Below are 15,777 nucleotides of genomic sequence, written 5' to 3' on the forward strand. Positions count from 1 at the left end.
ACTTCATGTGAGCACTCCAAAGAGAATTATTTCTTCCATAGGTTATTATAAATACAGATTTATGCATAAAGTATGATTATTCGAAGATTGTATTATCCAGTTGTGCTGAATTTTGGCACATAGTTAGAACTCTAAAAGCAGCTTTTAACACTGCTTATATTATCTGAGAATTGTATGTCTTTATTTATTTATTATTTTTTTTAATTGTATGTCTTTATAACACTTATATATATGTATATGATTTCCAGGAAGACCATGCACTCAGCTACAGCTTTTAAACCCAGAACGATTTGCACGTCTTATCAAGGAAGTAATGAATGCACTCTGGCCTGGCAGGGAGTTGATTGTTCAGTGGTATCCATCTGATGAGGACAGGAAGCATCCCCCTGTTTCATGGCTGAAGATGGTTTGGAAGAACCTCTATATCCATTTTTCTGAGGATTTGAGTGGATTTGATGAGATGCCGCTGATCCCGAGAACTGCGCTCGAGGAGGATCAGACATGCGTGGAGCTCATCAGACTCCGGATTCCCTCAGTAGTCATGTTAGATGATGCATCTGAAGCACAACTTCCGGAGTTCCTAGCAGACATTGTCCACAAACTTGGAGGGATTGTCCTTCAAAAGTTGGATGCCTCAATTCAGCATCCGCTTATTAAAAAATACATCCACTCACCATTGCCAAGTGCCGTGTTGCAGATCATGGAGAAGATGCCATTGCAGAAATTGTGTAATCAGATAACGTCACTACTTCCAACACACAAAGATGCTCTGAGGAAGTTCTTAGCTAGCCTCTCTGATAGCAGTGAAAAAGAGAAAAGAATAATCCAAGAATTGACAATATTTAAGCGAATTAACCATTCATCCGGTCAGGGCATTTCTTCTTACACAAAACTGAAGGGCTGCAAGGTCTTGCACCATACGGCCAAGCTCCCGCCGGATCTGCGGCTCTCCATCGCCGTGATAGACAGCAGTGACGAGGCCACCATTCGCTTGGCAAACATGCTGAAAATAGAGAAGTTAAAGACCACTAGCTGCTTGAAGCTTGTTTTGAAAGATATTGAAAATGCATTTTATTCAAATGAAGAGGTAACACACCTCATGTTATGGATTCTCGACAATCTGTCTTCCCTTAAAAACGAGAATCCCAATGTTCTCGATTGGCTAATGCCCTTAAGGTTCATTCCGATTTCCCAGGACCGTGTGGTTTCTGCTAGTGAACTCTTCGATCCTGATATCGCGGTACTCAAGGATCTCTTTTACAATGAAGAGGAAATCTGCTTTCCACCCTCAGACTTTACATCACCGGATATCCTTCACTCTTTAAGACAGATTGGTTTAAAAAATGAAGCCAGCCTGAAAGAGGAAGATGTTGTGCAGGTGGCAAAACATATTGAAGCCTTACAAGCAGGTTCTTGTCCGGACCAAGAGTTTCTTCTGAGGAAAGCCAAAACACTCTTACAGGTGTTAAATAAGAACCCTGCGCTGTTGCAGTCACCTGAAGGAAAGGTAACACTGAAGAAAATCAAGTGGGTCCCAGCCTGCAAGGAAAGGCCTCCAAATTATCCTGGCTCTTTGGTCTGGAAGGGAGATGCCTGTCACTTTTGTGCACCACCGGATATGTGTGACGTCACTCACGCTATTCTCGTTGGCTCATCACTTCCTCTTGTTGAAAGCATCCATGTAAACTTGGAAAAGGCATTAGGCATCTTCACAAGGCCTAGCATCAGTGCTGTTTTAAAACACTTTAAAACTGTAGTTGACTGGTATTCTTCAAACACCTTTAGTGATGAAGACTACTACCAATTCCAGCATATTCTGCTTGAAGTTTATGGATTCATGCATGATCATTTAAATGAAGGGAAAGAGTCTTTCAGAGCCTTAAAGTTTCCGTGGGTTTGGACAGGCAAAAAATTCTGTCCCCTTGCTCAAGCTGTGATAAAACCAACCCACGACCTTGACCTCCAGCCTTATTTGCATAATGTGCCAAAAACTATGGCAAAATTCCATCAGCTGTTCAAAGTCTGTGGTTCAATAGAGGAGTTGACATCGGATCATATTTCCATGGTCATTCAAAAGGTGTATCTCAGAAGTGACCAAGATCTCAGTGAACAAGAAAGCAAACAAAATCTTCATCTAATGTTGAATATCATCAGATGGCTGTATAGCAATCAGATTCCAGCGACCCCCAATACGCCCGTTCCTATCCATCACAGCAAGGACCCTTCTAAGCTTATCATGAAGCCGATTCATGAATGCTGTTACTGTGACATCAAAGTGGATGACTTGAACGACTTACTGGAGGATGCGGTGGAACCGATCATCTTGGTGCATGAGGACATACCCATGAAAACTGCAGAGTGGCTGAAAGTTCCGTGCCTCAGCACACGGCTGATCAATCCTGAGAACATGGGGTTTGAGCAGTCAGGGCAAAGAGAACCTCTGACGGTCAGAATTAAAAATATCCTGGAAGAGTACCCTTCCGTGTCAGATATTTTTAAAGAACTGCTTCAGAATGCTGATGATGCAAATGCGACAGAGTGCAGCTTCCTGATTGACATGAGAAGGAACATGGACATCAGAGAGAGCCTCCTTGACCCGGGGATGGCAGCGTGCCACGGGCCTGCTTTGTGGTCCTTCAATAATTCGGAATTCTCAGATTCGGATTTCGTGAACATAACTCGGTTAGGAGAATCATTAAAAAGGGCGGAAGTTGACAAAGTTGGGAAATTTGGTCTCGGATTTAATTCTGTGTACCATCTCACTGACATTCCCATCATTATGAGTCGAGAATTCATGATAATGTTTGACCCGAACATAAACCATATTAGCAAACACATTAAAGACAAGTCTAATCCTGGGATCAAAATTAATTGGAGTAAACAACAGAAAAGACTTAGGAAATTTCCTAATCAGTTCAAACCCTTCATTGATGTGTTTGGCTGTCAGTTACCTCTGACTGTGGAAGCGCCTTACAGCTACCACGGGACTCTTTTCCGACTGTCCTTTAGAACTCAGCAGGAAGCAAAAGTGAGTGAAATCAGTAGCACCTGCTACAATACGGCGGACATCTACTCTCTTGTGGATGAGTTTAGCCTCTGTGGCCACAGGCTCATCATTTTCACTCAGAGTGTGAACTCCATGTATTTGAAGTACTTGAAAATTGAAGAGGTGAATCCCAGCTTAGCACAAGACACAATCGTAATTAAAAAGAAGGTCTGCTCTTCCAAAGCATTGACTGCACCTGTCTTGAGCATTTTGAAAGAAGCTGCCAAGCTCATGAAGACTTGCAGCAGCAGTAGCAAGAAGCCCGTCGCCGAGCCCCCGAAGGCATCTTGTATTCTTCAGATCACGGTTGAAGAATTTCATCACGTCTTCAGGCGGATTGCTGATTTACAGTCGCCGCTGTTCAGGGGTCCGGAGGATGACCCAGCTTCTCTCTTCGAATTGGCTAAGTCGGGCCAATCCAAAAAGCCATCAGATGAGTTGCCACAAAAAACCGTCGAGTGTACCACGTGGCTCCTGAGCTCCTGCATGGATACTGGAGAGGCTCTGAAATTTTCCCTGAGTGAAAGTGGAAGAAGACTAGGACTGGTTCCTTGTGGGGCTGTAGGAGTTCTCCTCTCTGAGACCCAGGACCAGAAGTGGACCGTGAAACCCCATGTTGGAGAGGTGTTTTGCTATTTACCTCTGCGAATCAAGACAGGCCTGCCTGTTCACATCAATGGATGCTTTGCTGTTACTTCAAATAGGAAAGAAATCTGGAAGACGGATACAAAGGGCCGCTGGAATAGCACGTTCATGAGGCACGTGATTGTGAAAGCTTACTTACAGGCCCTCAGTGTCTTACGGGACATGGCCACGAGCGGGGAGCTAGGCGATTACACTTACTATGCAGTGTGGCCCGACCCCGACTCCGTGCATGATGATTTCTCTGTCATCTGTCAAGGCTTCTATGAAGACATAGCACATGGAAAAGGGAAGGAGTTGACAAGAGTCTTTTCTGACGGGTCTGCTTGGGTTTCCATGAAAAATGTGAGATTTCTGGATGACTCTATATTGAAGAGAAGAGACGTCGGCCCAGCAGCCTTCAAGATATTTTTGAAATACCTCAAGAAGACTGGGTCCAAAAACCTTTGTGCCGTTGAACTTCCTTCTTCGGTCAAATTAGGGTTTGAAGAAGCTGGCTGCAGACAGATATTGCTCGAAAACACATTTTCAGAGAAGCAGTTCTTTTCAGAAGTGTTTTTTCCGAACATTCAAGACATTGAAGCAGAACTTAGAGATCCTTTAATGAATTATGTTCTAAACGAAAAAATTGATGAGTTCTCGGGAATTCTTCGTGTCACCCCGTGTATCCCTTGCTCCTTGGAGGGGCATCCTTTGGTTGTGCCATCAAGATTGATCCACCCTGAAGGACGGGTCGCAAAGTTGTTCGATACCAAAGATGGACGGTTCCCATATGGTTCAACTCAGGACTATCTCAATCCTATCATTCTGATTAAACTTGTGCAGCTGGGCATGGCGAAGGATGATATTTTGTGGGATGACATGTTGGAGCGAGCAGAATCCGTGGCTGAAATCAATACACGTGACCACGCTGCTGCCTGTTTAAGAAGCACCATCCTGCTAAGTCTCATCGATGAGAAGTTGAAAATAAGGGACCCTCGAGCGAAGGATTTTGCTGCAAAATATCAAACAATTCCCTTCCTGCCATTTCTGACAAAACCAGCAGGTTTTTCTCTGGACTGGAAAGGTAATAGTTTTCAGCCGGAAACCATGTTCCCTGCAACTGCCCTTTACACGGCCGAGTATCAAGATATAGTTTGTCTGTTGCAACCAATTCTCAATGAAAATTCTCATTCCTTCCGAGGCTGCGGTTCAGTGTCATTGGCTGTGAAAGAGTTTTTGGGATTGCTCAAGAAGCCGACAGTGGATCTGGTTGTAAACCAGTTGAAGGAAGTGGCAAAATCAGTCGATGACGGAGTTACCTTGTACCAAGAGAACATCACCAACGCTTGCTACAAGTACCTGCACGAGGCGATGACGCAAAACGAGGTCACTAAGATAACCATCATCGAGAAGTTAAAATCCTTTCGCTTCATTCTCGTGGAGAACGCTTACGTTGACTCAGAAAAAGTTTCTTTCCATTTGAATTTTGAAGCAGCGCCGTACCTGTATCAGCTGCCCAATAAATACAAAAATAATTTCCGTGAGCTTTTTGAAAGTGTGGGTGTGAGGCAGGCATTTACGGTGGAAGATTTTGCTCTTGTTTTGGAATCCATTGATCGAGAAAGGGGAACAAAGCAAATAACCGAGCAGAATTTCCAGCTCTGCCGAAGAATCATCAGCGAAGGAATATGGAGTCTCATCAGAGAAAAGAAACAAGAGTTTTGTGAGAAAAATTACGGCAAAATACTGCTGCCAGATTCGAACCTTACGCTCCTCCCTGCTAAATCGCTCTGCTACAATGACTGTCCCTGGATAAAAGTAAAGGACACCACTGTAAAATATTGTCACGCTGACATACCCCGGGAGGTAGCCGTCAAATTAGGAGCAATACCAAAGCGACATAAGGCCTTAGAAAGGTACGCCTCCAACATCTGCTTTACCACGCTTGGCACGGAATTTGGACAGAAAGAAAAGTTAACCAGCAGAATTAAGAGCATCCTAAACGCCTATCCTTCAGAAAAGGAGATGCTGAAAGAGCTTCTTCAAAATGCTGATGACGCCAAAGCTACCGAAATCTGTTTTGTGTTTGATCCTAGACAGCATCCAGTTGATCGAATATTTGATGATAAGTGGGCCCCGCTGCAAGGGCCAGCACTGTGTGTGTACAACAACCAGCCCTTTACGGAGGATGATGTGAGAGGGATTCAGAATCTCGGCAAAGGCACCAAAGAGGGAAATCCTTGCAAGACTGGACAGTATGGAATAGGATTCAACTCTGTGTATCATATTACAGACTGCCCATCTTTTCTTTCTGGCAATGACATCCTGTGTATTTTTGATCCTCATGCGCGATACGCACCGGGGGCCACGTCGGTTAGTCCTGGGCGCATGTTTAGAGATCTAGATGCAGACTTCAGGACACAGTTCTCTGATGTCCTGGATCTTTACTTGGGGACCCACTTTAAGCTCGATAACTGCACCATGTTCAGATTTCCTCTTCGTAACACGGAAATGGCCAAAGTTTCAGAAATCTCCTCCGTCCCGTCATCAGACAGGATGGTCCAGAATCTTTTGGACAAATTACGCTCAGATGGGGCAGAACTTCTCATGTTTCTCAATCACATGGAGAAAATTTCGATTTGTGAAATAGACAAAGGTACAGGAGCTCTCAATGTGCTGTATTCAGTCAAGGGTAAAATCACTGATGGAGACAGATTGAAAAGGAAACAGTTCCATGCCTCCGTAATTGACAGCGTTACTAAAAGGAGGCAGCTCAAAGACATCCCAGTCCAACAGATAACCTACACCATGGACACCGAGGACTCGGAAGGAAATCTCACTACGTGGCTGATTTGTAATAGGGCTGGCTTTTCAAACATGGACAAAGTATCTAAAAGTGTTATATCAGCTCACAAGAACCAAGATATTACCCTTTTCCCTCGAGGTGGAGTCGCTGCTTGCATCACTCATAACTATAAAAAGCCTCACAGGGCCTTCTGTTTTTTGCCTCTGTCTTTGGAGACGGGACTGCCGTTTCACGTGAATGGCCACTTTGCACTAGACTCGGCCAGAAGGAACCTGTGGCGTGATGATAATGGAGTCGGGGTCCGAAGTGACTGGAATAACAGCTTAATGACAGCATTAATAGCTCCTGCCTATGTGGAATTATTAATACAGCTAAAAAAGCGCTACTTCCCTGGATCCGACCCAACCTTGTCTGTTCTGCAGAACACGCCTATTCATGTGGTAAAGGACACTTTGAAGAAATTCTTATCATTCTTCCCAGTGAACAGGCTTGATTTACAGCCAGATTTATATTGCCTGGTGAAGGCGCTTTATAGCTGTATTCATGAAGACATGAAGCGTCTTTTACCTGTTGTTCGGGCTCCAAATATTGATGGCTCCGATTTGCATTCTGCAGTTATAATTACTTGGATTAATATGTCAACTTCAAATAAAACCAGACCGTTTTTTGACAATCTGCTACAAGATGAATTGCAGCATCTTAAAAATGCGGATTACAATATCACGACACGGAAAACGGTGGCAGAGAATGTCTACAGACTGAAACACCTGCTTTTAGAAATTGGCTTCAACTTGGTGTATAATTGTGATGAAACTGCCAATCTTTACCACTGTCTCATAGATGCCGATATTCCTGTTAGCTATGTGACCCCTGCTGACGTCAGATCTTTTCTCATGACGTTTTCCTCGCCTGACACCAGTTGTCATATCGGGAAGCTGCCTTGTCGTCTTCAGCAGACTAACCTAAAACTTTTTCATAGCTTAAAGCTTCTAGTTGATTATTGTTTTAAGGATGCCGAAGAAAATGAGATTGAAGTGGAAGGCCTGCCCCTTCTGATTACGCTGGACAGTGTTTTGCAAACGTTTGATGCAAAGCGATCCAAGTTCCTGACAACATACCATGAATTGATTCCGTCCCGCAAGGACTTGTTTATGAATACCTTGTATTTGAAATACAGTAATATTTTACTGAGCAGTAAAGTGGCAAAAGTGTTTGACATTTCCAGCTTTGCTGATTTGTTATCCTCTGTGTTGCCTCGTGAGTACAAGACCAAAAATTGTACAAAGTGGAAAGACAACTTTGCAAGTGAATCTTGGCTTAAGAATGCATGGCATTTTATCAGTGAATCTGTAAGTGTGAAAGAAGATCAGGAGGACACGAAACCAACGTTTGACATTGTGGTTGAGACCCTGAAAGACTGGGCCTTGCTGCCTGGAACAAAGTTTACTGTTTCGGCCAATCAGCTTGTGGTCCCTGAAGGTGATGTTTTGCTTCCGCTAAGCCTTATGCACATCGCAGTGTTTCCAAATGCCCAGAGTGATAAAATTTTTCATGCTCTGATGAAAGCTGGCTGCATCCAGCTTGCCTTGAACAAAATCTGCTCCAAAGACAGTGCGTTCGTTCCCCTGCTGTCCTCTCACACGGCAAACATAGAGAGCCCCACGAGCATTTTGAAGGCCCTGCATTACATGGTGCAAACATCAACATTTAGAACCGAAAAACTAGTGGAAAGTGACTTTGAAGCGCTTTTGATGTATTTCAACTGCAGTTTGAGTCACTTGATGTCCCAAGAGGATATAAAAATTTTGAAGTCTCTTCCGTGCTACAAATCCATCAGCGGGCGCTACATTAGCATCGCAAAATTCGGGACCTGTTACGTGCTTACCAAAAGCATCCCTGCAGCCGAGGTGGAGAAGTGGACGCAGTCATCACCGTCTGCATTTCTGGAGGAGAAGGTGCACTTAAAGGAGCTGTATGAGGTGCTTGGCTGTGTGCCTGTGGACGATCTGGAAGTGTACTTGAAACACCTCTTACCCAAAATTGAAAATCTCTCCTATGATGCGAAATTAGAGCACTTGATCTATCTGAAGAACCGATTATCAAATGTTGAGGAAGTATCAGAGATGAAAGAGCAGCTTTTTGAAAAACTGGAAGGTTTGTTAATAATCCATGATGCTAACGGCCGACTGAAACAAGCAAAACATTTCTATGACAGAACTGTGAGAGTTTTTGAGGTTATGCTTCCTGAAAAGTCATTTATTCCCAAAGATTTCTTTAAAAAATTGGAACAGCTTATAAAACCCAAGAATCATGTTGCATTTATGACATCCTGGGTGGAATTCTTAAGAAATATTGGACTAAAATACATACTTTCACAGCAGCAGTTGTTACAGTTTGCTAAAGAGATCAGTGTGAGAGCTAATACAGAAAACTGGACTAAGGAGACACTGCAAAATACAGTTGACATCCTTCTCCATCATATATTCCAAGAACGAATGGATCTGTTATCTGGTAACTTTCTGAAAGAACTATCTTTAATACCTTTCTTATGTCCTGAGCGGGCTCCTGCTGAATACATTCGATTTCATCCTCAGTACCAAGAGGTGAATGGAACACTTCCTCTCATAAAATTCAACGGAGCACAGGTAAATCCCAAATTCAAGCAGTGTGATGTGCTGCAGCTCTTGTGGACATCCTGCCCTATTCTTCCAGAGAAAGCTACACCCTTGAGGATCAAAGAACAAGAAGGCAGTGACCTGGGTCCACAGGAGCAGCTTGAGCAAGTTCTAAGTATGCTTAATGTGAACCTGGATCCCCCTCTCGATAAGGTTATTAATAATTGCAGAAACATATGCAATGTGACAACTTTGGATGAAGAAATGGTGAAAACCAGAGCAAAGGTCTTAAGGAGCATATATGAATTTCTCAGTGCAGAGAAGAGGGAATTCCGCTTTCAGCTGCGGGGGGTTGCTTTTGTGATGGTGGAAGATGGCTGGAAACTTCTCAAGCCCGAGGAGGTAGTGATCAACCTGGAATATGAATCTGATTTTAAGCCCTATTTGTACAAGCTTCCGTTAGAACTTGGCACATTCCATCAGTTGTTCAAACACTTAGGTACTGAAGACATTATTTCAACTAAGCAGTACGTGGAAGTGCTGAGCCGCATATTCAAGAGCTCAGAAGGAAAACAATTAGATCCTAACGAAATGCGTACAGTCAAGAGGGTGGTTTCTGGGCTCTTCAAGAGTCTACAGAATGATTCCGTCAAGGTGAGGGGTGACCTTGAGAACGTACGAGACCTTGCTCTGTACCTCCCAAGCCAGGACGGTAGACTGGTCAAGTCAAGCATCCTGGTGTTTGATGACGCACCACACTATAAAAGTAGGATCCAGGGAAACATTGGTGTGCAGATGCTCGTTGATCTGAGTCAGTGCTACCTGGGGAAAGACCATGGCTTCCACACGAAGCTGATCATGCTGTTTCCTCAAAAGCTTCGCCCTCGTCTGTTGAGCAGCATCCTTGAAGAGCAGTTAGATGAGGAGACGCCCAAGGTGTGTCAGTTTGGGGCCCTGTGCTCCCTCCAGGGACGACTGCAGCTCCTCTTGTCTTCGGAGCAGTTCATCACGGGACTCATCAGGATTATGAAGCACGAAAATGATAACGCTTTCTTGGCCAATGAAGAAAAAGCCATAAAACTTTGCAAAGCCCTAAGAGAAGGTTTGAAAGTGTCCTGTTTTGAGAAGCTTCAAACAACATTGAGGGTTAAAGGGTTTAATCCCATTCCCCACAGCCGAAGTGAAACGTTTGCTTTCCTGAAGAGGTTTGGTAATGCGGTCATCCTGCTCTACATTCAACATTCAGACAGCAAAGACATTAACTTCCTGCTGGCGCTGGCGATGACACTGAAGTCAGCAACTGACAATTTGATTTCTGACACTTCGTATTTAATTGCCATGCTAGGATGCAATGATATTTATAGGATCAGTGAGAAGCTTGACAGTCTGGGTGTGAAATATGACTCTTCAGAACCATCCAAACTGGAACTTCCAATGCCTGGCACCCCGATACCTGCCGAAATTCATTATACTCTGCTGATGGATCCAATGAATGTTTTCTACCCTGGAGAGTATGTTGGGTACCTTGTTGATGCTGAAGGTGGTGATATCTATGGATCGTACCAGCCAACGTATACGTATGCAATTATTGTGCAGGAAGTTGAAAGGGAAGATGCTGACAATTCTAGTTTTCTAGGCAAGATTTACCAGATTGATATCGGTTATAGTGAGTACAAGATAGTTAGCTCCCTTGATTTGTACAAGTTTTCGAGGCCCGATGAGAGCTCTCACAGTAGGGAGAGTGCTCCTTCGACACCCACCAGCCCTACGGAGTTCCTTGCGCCTGGTCTGCGAAGCATCCCACCCCTTTTCCCTGGCAAAGAGAGCCACAAAACTTCCTCTTCAAAACATCAGTCTCCCAAGAAGCTTAAGGTTAATTCTTTACCAGAAATCTTAAAAGAAGTGACATCGGTAGTGGAGCAAGCCTGGAAGCTTCCAGAGTCAGAACGGAAAAAGATTATCAGGCGATTGTATTTGAAGTGGCATCCTGACAAAAATCCAGAGAACCATGACATCGCTAATGAAGTTTTTAAGCATTTGCAGAATGAAATCAACAGATTGGAAAAGCAGGCTTTTCTCGATCAAAACGCAGACAGAGCCTCGAGACGGACATTTTCCACCTCGGCCTCCCGATTCCAATCAGACAAGTACTCATTTCAGAGGTTTTACACTTCGTGGAATCAGGAAGCCACGAGCCACAAGTCTGAAAGGCAACAACAAAATAAAGAAAAATGCCCTCCTCCAGGTGGACAGACTTACTCCCAAAGGTTCTTTGTGCCTCCCACTTTCAAGTCGGTTGGCAATCCCGTTGAAGCTCGGAGATGGTTAAGACAAGCCCGAGCGAATTTCTCAGCTGCCCGGAATGACCTCCATAAAAATGCCAACGAATGGGTGTGCTTTAAGTGTTATCTCTCTACCAAGTTAGCACTGATTGCAGCTGACTATGCGGTGAGGGGCAAGTCTGACAAAGATGTGAAACCAACGGCACTTGCACAAAAAATAGAGGAATACAGTCAGCAGCTTGAAGGGCTGACAAATGATGTGCACACCTTGGAGGCGTACGGTGTAGACAGCTTGAAAACAAGATACCCTGACCTGCTTCCTTTCCCCCAGATCCCAAATGACAGGTTCACGTCTGAGGTTGCCATGAGGGTGATGGAATGTACTGCTTGTATCATCATAAAACTTGAAAATTTTATACAACAAAAAGTATAAAGAGTAAGTATTGAAAGGAAACAAAAATGCCGAGCCAGATCTTGAGTGTGTGATAGCACAAACCCAAGTTGCTATACGTCATTGAGCTGCATCGTCACTCACCTAGGACTTGTGAAGCACATTGCAAATTGTTCTGCCAGGATTTTGTGGTTATTGTACTGTGAATTCCAACAGAATACCTTAATGAATCTAAGAGGAAATTATTTGGAAGATGGTGAACTGAAAAATCACTCGATTGTTGGAGTGATTGGGGTGGCACATGGTTGTAGTGCACTTTATACAGCCAAAGCTTAGCAATCAGGTCAATTCATAGCTCTGGGTGGGGTGAGGTTCATTTCATGTTTTTCACATGGTATTTTTGAAGATGCTAACGAAACACTGGACATATCATTGGTTTAATTATAGAGGTGAAATGAAATCTTCAGGGTTTATCACGTGTTTGTGGATCTTCTTGGATGCTTTATGATTGGCTGGGTGTGATTATGAAGTCGTGGCCGTTTTACATCTTAAATGCTCAGCACATTTAAAATGGTACAGTATTGTAATGTAATCCTGAGTATTACTTGATCAGAGTGTGAAGACGGCACTTGCTTTACAATTTTATTTTAAGTATTTTGTTATTTTCTGTGTGTTTTACACGTAGGTTTACAGGCTCCTGTTTCATGAAGATACTGTATGGAAAACTCAGAATGGTGGCAGTTAGTACCAGATGTTAATATTGTTCCTGAAATTGCTTACCAAAACAGCATTTAGCAACTGTTGGAATGCTTGCTTTGCATCTTCCACACACGTCACAGTTCATACAGTGTGATTGGACAGGATGCAATCTTTTGCTGTCTAAAGGTGCTGCAGTTAAAAAAAAAATGAGTTTTGTCCAATATGATATTTAGTAAGAGTTTTGAGGGTATGTTTTTGTTAAAAACATTTTTAAAAGTTGTTGACGTAATTGTGATGGTTCCCAGCAGTTTATGAAAGAGGAATTTTCAGCTTGTATTTCTCCCTCGAATGAATTCAGAACTGACACATGGTTTTCATCACGCTCAAATGTCTTATCATACTGATTTACTTCCACATTTTTTTGCAGAATGTTAAACAAAAAATTAATGATAATTAGTTTATATAGGTGTATTGGCTGTAAGTGATGCTAAATGTAATATTTTATGCAAGTAAGGGCTTACAGAATATGAAAACTTTTTTTTACTTATATGGGTGAGAAGGAATGTCTGCACCTCTACAACTGTATTGCTTCTGGATGTGAAATCATGTAATTATTACTGCTACTATATTAAGTGCCATAATTTTAATAAAGCAAAATGTACATATGGAATCTTTGTAGCTAGTTTATTTCTGAGAAAGAGTACATTGGAAATCAAACGTAGTATCGTTGTGTATTCAGTAGTGCGTGTGTGCATGTGTGTATGCATTTACTTGGAACGTTAGAATTTTCTGCTGCATTTCCAGGCTGGAATTCTAGTAGGTTTCTTTTTCATAACTGATCTGGTGTAAAATGCAGATTAAACACTAGGTTCATGAGTTGCTTGTGACTTAATTCAAACTGCTCTCCCTTCTCGGGTGAAAAGATCAGTGGACATGGTGAGTGTGTCAGAGGTCTCCTTTTGGCAGGATGTGCAGAGGAGGGCGTGTCTGTTCATTGTGCAGAGGTAGATGGGAGTTGGCACAGGCGTTGCTTGAAGACCTGCTTCTACGTATGTTGCATGTAGCTGCCTCCAGGGAGCTTACGTTACAGTTACGGAAGGGGACAGCAGGTTAGGCATCCTGTTGGAATACCAGCATCCCAAATTGGAGCTCCTGGGATGAAGTGCTGGCGACTGCACATCCTATCCAGCTTCCTGCTTGTGCTCCTGGGAGGCAGCACATAATGGCCCAAGGACTTGGTTGGATTCCTGGGAACAACGTGGAAATATCAGATGATGTTGCAAGCTCCTGACCTGGGCCTGGCCCAGTCCTGGCTGACCTGAGGATGTTGGAAAATAAGGCAGAGGACGGAAAATCTGTTTCTCCTCCTCTCTTTGTCACTCGGACTTCGAAACATAAATGAATTTTTTAAAATAGTAAAATAAAACGAGGGAAGAGTAGCCTGCTGACATTGGTGTTGCTCAGTTGTCTTGGCCGTGGACATGTTTCGTTGCAGCTGGCTTTCAAGGTGGGTGGGATCAGCCATTTCCTCCGTGTGCGCCTGAACAACAATGTGCAGGAACTGTGCTTTTCCTGCTTATGCAGTGGAGGAGCTCATCAAATTCCTGTCATTCGTTTCAGGGGACAGCTGTGTGTCTGAAGTGAGTTCACATTGGTTTTTGGCAAATACGAAGAGTTCACTTTGTTTTTTTTTTTTTTGGCTTTGTTGTTACTTCATGATTGTCCTTTTAAAATTTAATTAATTGATTTTTCTTATTCCATGATGCAATTTCATAGGCTCCAGGATTTCCCTTCCCCCTCCTCCTTGTACCCGAGGCATAAGCCTTCAGGGTTAGGCTGCCCAAATTCTGGGTTTTGACTTTTTTTTTAATAAAGGCACTTGCTACTTGGAAGCCGAAATCCAGCACTTAGGATATATTTTATCATTTCTTAATATTGAAATTTACACACACACACTCAACAAGAATTAGTGGGTCAAAGTTTAAAGTCATGGTAAATAAAATGGGGAGGCGGGTCACCCGCTGGCCTAGGGATTCGTGGATTTGTTTCCCCGAGTGCCAGTTGACAATTTTCTCTTTTAAGTGTTATGTAGATCTCATGTGTAACTTGTGCAAAGCTGGTAGGTGTTGGGAGAAGTAACCATTTTTGAAGTAAGGCGTAGAAGACTGAATGTCTATGGGTTAGGAACTACGCTTGATTTAAATAGGGCAGAGGTGAGTGGTCAGGGCATCTTAGGGAACTGAGCTGCAATGTGTGTGTGTGTGTGTGTGTGTGTGTGTGTGATAAATGTTAGGAGAACTAATCGTTTTTGAAGTAAGGGTTTAAATAGGACAGAGGTGAGTGGCCAGCTGCAGGTCGGTGTGTGTGCATGTGTGTGTTTCTACTAAGGGGGTGAGAGGGAATCAGTTTCTTCTGGGATTCTTGGGCGTGGGAGGGAGAGTGGGCAGCAGAATGACCTTTTGTGAAGGCAGGCCAAGCTCTTCCTCTGAGCAGGGTGGGGATCGTCCCAGCGGCGCTGCCAAGGTGCTGGCCACCAGCCTGCTGGAGGAGGGACAGGTGCTGATGGAAAGGCTGATGTTGGGGCTGGGGGCAGGGGAGATAAAGCTGTCTTGCAGAGGGAGCCCAACCATAGAAATCCAAGATTACAGAAGATTTGTTACCTGAACTATCAATCAGAAAGCTACCAGAGCAACAAAACACAATTGAAGAGGCTATTATATATATATATATATATGTATGTATGTCTATATTTATTTTCATCTTCTGTATTATTTGTTTTTGGCCAGAAATTGCCTTATGACAACAGGAACTGGTAAAACGAAATCCATCAAAGGAGGCTACAGGTCAGACGGGCTCCAGCTGGAGCCAAAGCCACGGGCTGAAGGTGAAGGTTCTTGAAATTTTGGTTTAGTAAGTTTGTTTGGAGAGAGGTGGCCCCAAGTAGTGCTGTTCTTTCATTATTTGAAGAAGGTTGGCAGGCGTTGCCTTAAGGTTAGGAATCAAACCACAGCCCAGAGTGACCAATGCTAGGAAATTAGTCTCCTTATGTAGTGAAGCCAGTATTAGATACATTTAAAAATAAGAATGGGGGCCCAGCGCAGTGGTGCAGTGGTTTAAGTCTTCACCTTGAACATGCCAGGATCCCATATGAGCGCCACTTCTAATCCTGGCAGCCCCATTTCCCATCCAGCTCCCTGCTTATGGCCTGGGAAAGCAGTCGAGGACAGCCCAAAGCCTTGGGACCCTGCACCCACGTGGGAGACCTGGAGGAAGCTCCTGGCTCCTGGCTTTGAATTGGCTCAGCTCCATTCATT

The 15,777-nt window shown here is 43.6% G+C and overlaps 1 protein-coding gene across 4 annotated transcripts in view; it reads left to right on the forward strand.

The window, feature by feature from the left end:
* The window catches only part of SACS (sacsin molecular chaperone), a 43,685-nt gene extending 30,556 nt beyond the window's left edge, over positions 1-13,129 (forward strand). For all 4 annotated transcript variants that reach the window (XM_040979880.1, XM_040979881.1, XM_040979882.1 and 1 more), the window contains one exon: positions 249-13,129. In XM_040979880.1, coding sequence (XP_040835814.1) covers positions 249-11,806 — 11,558 coding nt within the window. In that variant the 3' untranslated portion in view covers positions 11,807-13,129. The remainder of the gene's footprint in view (positions 1-248) is intronic.
* Positions 13,130-15,777: the final 2,648 nt, after the last annotated feature.

This window comes from Ochotona curzoniae, unplaced genomic scaffold (genome assembly GCF_017591425.1).
Source record: "Ochotona curzoniae isolate NIBS_2020 unplaced genomic scaffold, NIBS_Ocur_1.0 contig_3332, whole genome shotgun sequence".
Classification (NCBI taxonomy): domain Eukaryota; kingdom Metazoa; phylum Chordata; class Mammalia; order Lagomorpha; family Ochotonidae; genus Ochotona; species Ochotona curzoniae.